The sequence below is a fragment of the Gigantopelta aegis genome, chromosome 10 (assembly GCF_016097555.1).
Source record: "Gigantopelta aegis isolate Gae_Host chromosome 10, Gae_host_genome, whole genome shotgun sequence".
Taxonomy (NCBI): Eukaryota; Metazoa; Mollusca; class Gastropoda; order Neomphalida; family Peltospiridae; genus Gigantopelta; species Gigantopelta aegis.
Genome location: NC_054708.1, coordinates 1,126,704 through 1,138,086, shown reverse-complemented (window position 1 = coordinate 1,138,086; position 11,383 = coordinate 1,126,704). Strand labels below are relative to the sequence as shown.

Genomic DNA, 11,383 nt, shown 5'->3' with positions numbered 1-11,383 from the left:
TATATATACAGAAACATTATAAACAATGTGGCGATTATATATATATACAGAAACATTATTAACACTGTGCTGATTATATATATACAGAAACATTATTAACAATGTGCTGATTATATATATATACAGAAACATTATTAACAATGTGCTGATTATATATATATACAGAAACATTATTAACAATGTGCTGATTATATATATATATACAGAAACATTAACAATGTGCTGATTATATATATATAAAAACATTATTAACAATGTGCTGATTATATATATATATATATATATATATATATATACAGAAACATTATTAACAATGTTCTGATTATATATATATACAGAAACATGTAATTAAAATACAACATTTTAAAGAAAGTCAGTTTGTAAGACTGGTTTTTTAACACCATCTCATCCACACAGTCAATTTGTTATTTGTCGTCTGCGATCCAACTCTCAATATTAGACGTATCGGATTGCGAGGCATCATTTGACATATGCGCTGGGGGTTTTCTTCAACCCCTGAAGCAAAACGCTTTATTCAGATCAGAAATGTAGTCTCAGGCATCTTCTTCTGGTGGCTCTTCCGACCCCATTTCCTCATGATTACCTCCCTTTTCACCATCATCAGGATTACCTCCCACTTCATTCTCATCCAGATTCACAATGCCTATATCTTCATCATCACCCTGATTATGCCCCCCTTCATCCTCCCCCGGATTACTGCCCCCCTCGTCTGCCTCCTCACTGGCGTCGGTCTTAATGGTGAACTCATCAAGGATCTCGAGCTGCTGACTGAGCGATGTCTCATCGATCCCGTTTACTTCAGACTCTTCCTCAATCTCAGCATTATTTTGGTCCATCTTCATCAGACTCGACTTGTCATCATGGTCAGTCTTCAGTTGACTCGACTCATTGTCGTTATCTGTCTTCACTTGACTCGATTCGTCCCCCAGCAGGTCATCCTCTGCTCTACCCGATGTCTCCTGGATGTCCATGGTCTCCTCCTTCCTGTCCCCCCCAGACTGGTCTCCCTCCTCAGATTTCTCCTCCTTCTCCTCTCTGCCAGTGGCCTCTTCCATGACCTGCTTCTTCGCCTCCTCTTTTAACTTCTGGACTTGAGATTTCTGAAAAACAAAAATTATATTCCATTCATATTTATTAGATATTAATATTATTAATTTCGAAAAACAAAAATGACATTCCTGGTTACATTTTATTCATATTTATTAGACATTAATATCAATAATTTTTTGCTGAATACATTTTAACTTTCTTTTTTTGAACACCTCTAATGGAAATTTATATAAGCTCAATACAGTTATCTCCACTGTTACAATATAGTGATGCTTCACCGACACTGACAAATTTTACAAAAGGTATATATTCTAAAGTAATGTGCAGGGCTTCTAGAATTTTTATAAAATCCACTAGCCATGGGATCAGTGATTTAAAAATTTTACTAGCCACAATTAAAATTTCACTAGCCCTACTTTAAACTTTAAGTTAATACAATTTTACTAAATAATAGTAATAATCAGATATGTCACCTAAAGAGGAAGATATAGCTTAAAAACACTAACATTGGGGTTGGGGTGGGGGCAGGATATTCATATTTACACGATAGACTTAACTGCAACATTTGACCGGTTTTTTTTCACTAGCCGTCGGGCATGACGATATTAGTTATTTACTAGCCCAACATTGAATATCACTAGCCATGGGAGTGGGGCTACCATAATCTAGAAGCCCTGAATGTATAACATTTCTAAACAGCTGTATAAAAATTTACAATAAACGTCAATGCTCAGCCACAACCACGAAAGTCTTTTCTGTGCATGTTTAAGCACATCTACAGTAGAGCCTCCATAAGTACATTTTGGACTAGAGTACTCGAGGGTTAAACTCAACCCAAACCCGAGTACTCAACACTTACGTGCCTGCTAATGATGAGTATGATAATGAGACTAAGGAATAAAGTAAAATAGCATTATGCATCTTAATTCCAGTGCTGAACATGAATGCCAAATCATGCCATTGTATTGCATTTAGAAATCATTTGATATGTTCAGTATTGTGATGGACTGACAGCCAGATTAAAAAGAGACACTAGAACATGATCATATAATTATTGTGTAACTTGTATTGCTAATTAGTTACTGCTCAAATTAATGATCGCTTGTACGGGTACTCGAGTACTCATGGAGACACTAATCTACAGCACTCAAGAGTTAAAATGGTTGGCTAGATGCACAATGTGCGCACACTAAGAAAAATATGAGCAAACATATATATATTTCTGGAACAAAACTGTGATTAATAAACACATAAAAAATAACAGCAATGTGTGACACTTTATTGAATGTTTAAGACTGTAAGCAGCTGTTTTGATATTTTGTTTATTGAACTATTTAAAGTTTTACAATGCTGTTGCATGTGTATATTGCACTTACGTTTAAAGCCACTTTTCATGTTTTTGACTAGCACAATAGAATTAAAATAACAGTATGATGATGTATCACTTCCATCAAATCTGAACTTTTTAAAAGTACTATAATCAATCAAACTTCACCAGTTTTCATAAACAAGATTACAAGTAGTTTTTGTGGAGTAATATTACTTCATTTAGTGCCCACAGGTGGTAGTGAATATCAATTAGGTAGTGCCCACCTTTCACAGGTATTAGTGAATATCAATCAGGTACAGTGCCCACCTTCTACAGGTGATTGTATCATTTAGGTACAGGGCCCACCTTCCACAGGTGATAGTGAGTATCAATTAGGTAGTGCGCACCTTTCACAGGTAATAGTGAGTATCAATTAGGTACAGTACCCACCTTCCACAGGTGATAGTGAATATCAATTAGGTACAGGTACCACCTTCCACAGGTGATTGTGAGTATCAATTAGGTTCAGTACCCACCTTCCACAGGTGATAGTGAATATCAATTAGGTACAGTGCCCACCTTCCACAGGTGATAGTATCATTTAGGTAGTTCCCACCTTCCACAGGTGATAGTGAGTATCAATTAGGTACAGTGCAGGGGTGGGGAAAAGCCCTTTTCTCCCGGTCTGGGACCTGTACTACAGTGTGCACCTTTCACATGTGAGTATCATTTAGGTAGTTCCCACCTTCCACAGGTGATAGTGAGTATCAATTAGGTACAGGGCTCACCTTCCACAGGTGATAGTGAGTATCAATTAGGTACAGTGCAGGGGTGGGGAAAAGCCCTTTTTTTCCCGGTATGGGACCTGTACTACAGTGTGCACCTTTCACATGTGAGTATCAATTAGGTACAGTACCCTCCTTCCACAGGTGATAGTGAATATCAATTAGGTACAGTGCCCACCTTCCACAGGTGATAGTGAGTATCAATTAGGTACAGGGCCCACCTTCCACAGGTGATAGTGAGTATCAATTAGGTAAAGGGCGCACCTTCCACAGGTGACAGCGAGTATCAATTAGGTACAGGGTGCACCTTCCACGGGTGATAGAGAGTATCAATTAGGTACAGTGGCCACCTTCCACAGGTGATCGTGAGTATCATTTAGGTACAGGGCCCACCTTCCACAGGTGATAGTGACTATCAATTAGGTACAGTACCCACCTTCCACAGGTGATTGTGAATATCAATTAGGTACAGTGCCCACCTTCCACAGGTGATAGTATAATTTAGGTACAATGCCCACCTTCCACAGGTGATAGTGAGTATCAATTAGGTACAGGGTTCACCTTCCACAGGTGATAGTGAGTATCAATTAGGTACAGTACCCACCTTCCACAGGTGATAGTGAATATCAATTAGGTACAGTGCCCACCTTCCACAGGTGATAGTATCATTTAGGTACAATGCCCACCTTCCACAGGTGATAGTGAGTATCAATTAGGTACAGGGCTCACCTTCCACAGGTGATAGTGAGTATCAATTAGGTACAATGCCCACCTTCCACAGGTGATAGTGAATACCAATTAGGTACAGTGCCCACCTTTCACAGGTGATAGTATCATTTAGGTACAATGCCCACCTTCCACAGGTGATAGCGAGTATCATTTAGGTACAGTGCCCACCTTCCACAGGTGATAGTGAGTATCATTTAGGTACAGTGCCCACCTTTCACAGGTGATAGTATCATTTAGGTACAATGCCCACCTTCCACAAATGATAGTGAGTATCATTTAGGTACAATGCCCACCTTCTACAGGTGATAGTATCATTTAGGTACAGTGCCCACCTTCCACAGGTGATAGTATCAATTAGGTACAGTGCCCACCTTCCACAAGTGATAGAGTATCAATTAGGTACAGTGCACACCTTTCACAGGAGATATGAGTATCATTTAGGTACAATGCCCACCTTCCACAGGTGATAGTATCAATTAGGTACAGTGCCCACCTTCCACAGGTGATAGTATCAATTAGGTACAGTGCCCACCTTCCACAAGTGATAGAGTATCAATTAGGTACAGTGCACACCTTTCACAGGAGATATGAGTATCATTTAGGTACAATGCCCACCTTCCACAGGTGATAGTTGATAGTGAATATCAATTAGGTACAATGCCCACCTTCCACAGGTGATAGTGAGTCACAGAAGAGCAATGATCCACTTTTGCTGTGGTCTCCTTCTTGTAAAACTTGTTGCACAACTTGCAAAAGAAACCTGTCACTGGAGTAACGAAATCAACACCTGCAAATAAAGCAACAATTTATTGGAATTAAATCAGTGTTACATATTAAAGTAGTCTATCACACATTAAAGTTTATTTCTCTGAATCTTAAAATATTTGTCCTTTGTACTTTGTCCTTCTTATGTTCTTCACAGAGCTAAATTTAAATAACTGTAACTGAAAATATAGTCTTGAACTCTTCCAAATTTAACTTACAATATAATTGTTTTATATAATAATATTGGTTCTTCTTTTGATAACAATAAAAATATTGTTAAAAATAATAATCAATGCAAGTGACAGAGAGGAGGAGGAGGAAGGACAGACGGCTGGAAAGAGAGAAAGAAAAAGAGAAAGAACAAAGAAGTGAGTGAGCGAATAAGTCAGTGGACATGTTTGCATGCAAGACCATGCAAAACAAACTACCTAATAACAAAAGATTAGGATTGCAAAGAATATTTATTTTGGTGTTTAGAGAGCTATATTTTAGGGGAAAATTCTTATATGACAACGACACAAACTGACTTAAAAGTAGAAATCTTACCCACTGGCGTATCTTTATCATGTGATGGTATCTGGTCATAAATCTGAAAACAATCAGACCAGAGTTCATTTAAAATCACATAACACTACTAACAGGTTGGAATTTACAAGAGCATACAATAATTCTACTCTTTATGAACATTTCATTACACATGCATTAATTATCGTTGCACTTTACTAAATACAAAACACCCTCAGTGATCCACAATTTAATTTATCCATCAAGATAAATAAATATCAAACAAATAAAAAAAGTCAGGACTGGTTACTTTGTAAGCAACATGGTCACCATATTCTTAAAATGTAGTCATCAGGATGTTATTTGTTTTTTCAAGTGTATCAGGATCGAACCAACTCTGTGGATTCATTCAACTCATTGTTTTTCTCTCGTTCAAACCAGTGCACCACAACTGATCAAAGGCCGTGGTATGTGCTTTCTTGTCTAGAGGAAAGTGCATATAAAAGATCCCTTGCTGTATTAGCAAAAATATAGCAGGTTTTCTCTGATGACAATGTGTCAGAATTACCAAATGTTTGACATCAAACAGCCGATGATTAATTAATCAATGTGATCCAGTGGTGTTGTTAAACAAAACAAACTTTCAAAGAATAATGAACTATTTAAAAGTTACTTTCTATTTTCAGTATAGACGGTGAAATTAAAAATTACCTTTCTCAATTCAGTGCTGGACAATGTAAATTCCTTTTTGACTTCTTTACTTGGAGATTTTCGGTGGCGAGATTCTCGCCGCTTTTCTCTCTCCCTATAAATAAAACAAGCTTTTTTATATCAAACAATACACTTCACCATCATCTTCATTATCTTTGTCAAGTCCACCAAACAGAAGGCTACTTCTTGTGCTTTTAACGTTTTACATAAATCTTGTAATGTATATCTTGGAAAATATGTGTTAAAATATTATGTAAATGATAGTAACGATAATTAATTTGTTTTAAAAGACCTGAACATCACACTGAATTCCTCTAGTACTGAAGAGTCTAATCTGGTAGTACTATACTAAGTGTTAAGATTAATGTAGAACTCGGTCTGTTTTAACTAAAGAACTGCTTGGCATAGTGGTGTAGTCCGTCTCATCATCCTACAAAAATGTTTTTTGTAAATAATTTCAGTTATGTTTGACGTAAGAAGAAAAGTAAAAGTGTTTAAAAAAAATAAAATAATATATATATATATATATATATTTGTGCGCAATTTAGAAAATCGGTTTGGAAATAAATAGCTTATAGTCAATTCCAAAGTATAGAAAAAAGGTGTTCTCTGTGGGATGCACTATATATAGGTCTGTTTTAATCAAAAAACTGTTTAGCATAATGGTGTAACCAAAGAACTGTTTAGCATAATGGTGTAACCAAAGAACTGTTTAGCATAATGGTGTAACCAAATAACTGTTTAGCATAATGGTGTTACCAAAGAACTGTTTAGCATAATGGTGTTACCAAAGAACTGTGTTACTAAAGAACTGTTTAGCATAATGGTGTAACCAAAGAACTGTTTAGCATAATGGTGTAACCAAAGAACTGTTTAGCATAATGGTGTAACCAAAGAACTGTTTAGCATAATGGTATAACTAAAGAACTGTTTAGCATAATGGTGTTACTAAAGAACTGTTTAGCATAGTGGTACAATCAACTAGGTCTGTTTTAACTGAAGAACTGTTTGGCATAGTGGTGTAATAGACAACGTCCGTTTTAACTAAAGAACTGTTTGGGATAGTGGTGTAACTGAAGAACTGTTTGGCATAGTGATGCAACTAAAGAACTGTTTGGCATAGTGGTGTAATCAACTAGGTCTGTTTTAAATGAAGAACTGTTTGGGACAGAGGTGTAACTAAAGAACTGTTTGGCATAGTAGTGTAACTGAAGAACTGTTTGGCATAGTGGTGTAACTGAAGAACTGTTTGGCACAGTGGAATAACTAAAGAACTGTTTGGGATAGTGGTGTGATCAACTAGGTATATTTTAACTAAATAACTGTTTGGCATAGTGGTGTAATTAAAGAACTGTTTGGGATAGTTGTGTAACTAAAATACTGTTTGGCATAGTGGTGTAACTAAAAATCTGGTGTAGTGAACTAGGTCTGTTTTAACTGAAGAACTGTTTGGGATAGTGGTGCAGTCAACTATAGTCCATCCCATCCTCCTACAAAAAATTTCAGTTTGGTTTGATATAAGAAAAAAATTACAAGTGTTTTTTGAAAATAATAAAGAATTACAATTTTTGTGTGCCAGTTAGAAAACAATTGGTTTAGAAATAAATAACTAGTAGTAAATGTAATAGTATGAGAAAACCCATATGCCCTGTGGGACGGACTATAGGTCCATTTGAACTTACTCTTCCTTTCTTTTTCCCTCCATAATAAGATTTTCTTGCTTCTTGATTTTTTCAAGAATTTTATTCTTCTCTTCATCTTCCATTTTTTCAATTTTTTCCATATGCTCTAGATGCTTCTTGGACTTCTTATGTTCTTCATACAACTAAAATTTAAATAATTCTAACTGAAATATAATCTTAAAGCCTTCCGAACTTAACTTAATTAACCTCTGTTTTACAATTAAAATGTCTTACACAATAATACAGGTTCCTTATATTTCTTTTGATAATAATAAAAAATTTATAATAATTGTATTTATTTTAAAAATTAACACAAGTCAAAAATAAACTACTATTTAGTTAACACAGGTAGCAACAACTAACAATAAAAAATAAGTCATGTTTAAAGACTTTAAACTGAACTTGCATATATTAGACTTAGCCGCACAATCTTACTTGTAATTATTATGTACTTGGTCTACTCTTTTAAGATGAATAATAGTTATAGAGAATTCTTCAACACATATTCGAGTAAAAATGCGAAGTAAAAAATGCGAAGAAAAGAAAGAGAGAAAAAAAATCACAAATAATAATAAAATGGATTTTCTTGAAAACTAGAATGAAAGTGGAGAGAAAAACCCACAAGTAATGATAATTCATTGCATGTAGCTAACAGAGTGAAAAGTCTACAAGACACGGTCAGCAGTAGAAATACCACACCGTTTACTCACTGCATCAGTTTCAAATTTCTCATCACAAGCTTCACAAACATAAACTGACTCGTGTTTGGGCTCCTGCAACACAAACAAAAATAACATATATCAACTTCAGTCTTTGTTTTAGAACAGTTGAATCAAATGATCTATAAAAAATATCATTTTAGGATTTCAATAGAAAGATGATGCTGTCTGATTAAGTAAGTTATTCTTCTTTATTAGAAAGGGAACTATGGTGACTCATTAATATAGATAGACAAACAGTTTATGCAATACTTCATCATCCCAAATTGTAGTACCTGAATGTCAACAAGTCACTTTTCACACCCTTATTTTGGCTTCATACACAATAAATATAACATTTCCATTGGTAATTTGTATATATATATATATATATATATATTTGACAAATGGTACTTTTTATTTCTTTCATTTTTAAAAAATTAAATATAATATTTTATCTATAATTATGAAAAATAAAAATATGTAATCATGTAAATAAATGGTTTTGTCTGCTCAGTATTGAACTCAGTTGTTATTTTAATGTGGCAAAGCATTGTAATAATATAACTAATTTTGCATCTCCCTATAATAACAATAAACTGGATGCATGATGCTTCCATTTTCAGAACGCTGGAAAACTTCCAATGCAAAATTGCTATTGAAAATCTTTTGTTTAAAAATTAGTGTCAGGATTTAGCCAAGTTGGGAAAGTGCTTGTTTCAGGTGCTTGTGTCGCAGGATCGAACCACCTTGGTGGATCCATTCAACCGATTGGGGGGTTTTCTCGTTCCAATCAGTGCACCACAAGTGGCCTACGGCCAAAGTATGTGCTTTTCTGTCTGTGGGAAAGTGCATATAAAAGATCCCTTACTGCATAACAAAAAAATTTAACGGGTTTCCTCTGATGACGATGCGTCAGAATTACCATATGTTTGACATCCAATAGCCGATGATTACTTACTCAATGTGCTCAAGTGGTGTTGTTGAACAAAACAAAATTCTTGTGTAAATGACAGCCTATTAGGATATGTTGTATTTATTTTGTACAAAGCCAAAACAAGGGTGCAAAAAGTGATTGTCATCAATGGTAATACAATATGGCCTGGTCAAATGTGCAGTAATCCGTGAAACCTAGTAATGCTACAAATTATCCCAGGCTGTTCCTGTGTGCGAGGTCGAGTAATCCTTCATGCATTAGTAAAGAAGATATGGCAGGGAAAACGACAGGCTGTTCCCGTGTGCGAGGTCCAGTAGTCCTCCATGCATTAGTAAAGAAGATATGGCAGGGAAAACGACAGGCTGTTCCCATGTGTGAGGTCCAGTAGTCCTCCATGCATTAGTGAAGAAGATATGGCAGGGAAAACGATAGGCTGTTCCCATGTGTGAGGTCGAGTTGTCCTTCATGCATTAGTAAAGAAGATATGGCAGGGAAAACGATAGGCTGTTCCCATGTGTGAGGTCGAGTTGTCCTTCATGCATTAGTGAAGAAGATATGGCAGGGAAAACGATAGGCTGTTCCCATGTGTGAGGTCCAGTAGTCCTCCATGCATTAGTAAAGAAGATATGGCAGGGAAAACGATAGGCTGTTCCCATGTGTGAGGTCCAGTAGTCCTCCATGCATTAGTGAAGAAGATATGGCAGGGAAAACGATAGGCTGTTCCCATGTGTGAGGTCGAGTTGTCCTTCATGCATTAGTAAAGAAGATATGGCAGGGAAAACGATAGGCTGTTCCCATGTGTGAGGTCCAGTAGTCCTCCATGCATTAGTAAAGAAGATATGGCAGGGAAAACGACAGGCTGTTCCCGTGTGCGAGGTCCAGTAGTCCTCCATGCATTAGTAAAGAAGATATGGCAGGGAAAACGATAGGCTGTTCCCATGTGTGAGGTCGAGTTGTCCTTCATGCATTAGTAAAGAAGATATGGCAGGGAAAACGACAGGCTGTTCCCGTGTGCGAGGTCCAGTAGTCCTCCATGCATTAGTGAAGAAGATATGGCAGGGAAAACGATAGGCTGTTCCTGTGTGTGTGTGAGGTCGAGTTGTCCTTCATGCATTAGTAAAGAAGATATGGCAGGGAAAACGATAGGCTGTTCCAATGTGTGAGGTCCAGTAGTCCTCCATGCATTAGTGAAGAAGATATGGCAGGGAAAACGACAGGCTGTTCCCGTGTGCGAGGTCCAGTAGTCCTTCATGCATTAGTGAAGAAGATATGGCAGGGAAAACGACAGGCTGTTCCAATGTGTGAGGTCCAGTAGTCCTCCATGCATTAGTAAAGAAGATATGGCAGGGAAAACGATAGGCTGTTCCCATGTGTGAGGTCGAGTTGTCCTTCATGCATTAGTAAAGAAGATATGGCAGGGAAAACGACAGGCTGTTCCCGTGTGCGAGGTCCAGTAGTCCTCCATGCATTAGTGAAGAAGATATGGCAGGGAAAACGACAGGCTGTTCCCATGTGTGAGGTCCAGTAGTCCTCCATGCATTAGTGAAGAAGATATGGCAGGGAAAACGATAGGCTGTTCCCATGTGTGAGGTCCAGTAGTCCTCCATGCATTAGTGAAGAAGATATGGCAGGGAAAACGATAGGCTGTTCCCATGTGTGAGGTCCAGTAGTCCTCCATGCATTAGTAAAGAAGATATGGCAGGGAAAACGATAGGCTGTTCCCATGTGTGAGGTCCAGTAGTCCTCCATGCATTAGTAAAGAAGATATGGCAGGGAAAACGACAGGCTGTTCCCGTGTGTGAGGTCCAGTAGTCCTCCATGCATTAGTGAAGAAGATATGGCAGGGAAAACGACAGGCTGTTCCCATGTGTGAGGTCCAGTAGTCCTCCATGCATTAGTAAAGAAGATATGGCAGGGAAAACGACAGGCTGTTCCCGTGTGCGAGGTCCAGTAGTCCTCCATGCATTAGTGAAGAAGATATGGCAGGGAAAACGACAGGCTGTTCCCGTGTGTGAGGTCCAGTAGTCCTCCATGCATTAGTAAAGAAGATATGGCAGGGAAAACGATAGGCTGTTCCCGTGTGTGAGGTCCAGTAGTCCTCCATGCATTAGTAAAGAAGATATGGCAGGGAAAACGACAGGCTGTTCCCGTGTGTGAGGTCCAGTAGTCCTCCATGCATTAGTGAAGAAGAT

The 11,383-nt window shown here is 37.5% G+C and overlaps 1 protein-coding gene across 1 annotated transcript in view; it reads right to left on the bottom strand.

Annotated features, from left to right (window-relative positions):
- Window positions 1-245: 245 nt before the first annotated feature.
- LOC121383189 (glutamic acid-rich protein-like) overlaps window positions 246-11,383 on the bottom strand; it is a 30,650-nt gene continuing 19,512 nt past the window's right edge. The window contains exons 7-12 of the mRNA XM_041513044.1: window positions 8,267-8,329; window positions 7,557-7,699; window positions 5,875-5,968; window positions 5,206-5,248; window positions 4,560-4,681; window positions 246-1,121 (exon numbers count right to left, since the gene is read on the bottom strand). Of these exons, the coding sequence (XP_041368978.1) occupies window positions 555-1,121; window positions 4,560-4,681; window positions 5,206-5,248; window positions 5,875-5,968; window positions 7,557-7,699; window positions 8,267-8,329 (1,032 nt within the window). The 3' untranslated portion in view covers window positions 246-554. The remainder of the gene's footprint in view (window positions 1,122-4,559; window positions 4,682-5,205; window positions 5,249-5,874; window positions 5,969-7,556; window positions 7,700-8,266; window positions 8,330-11,383) is intronic.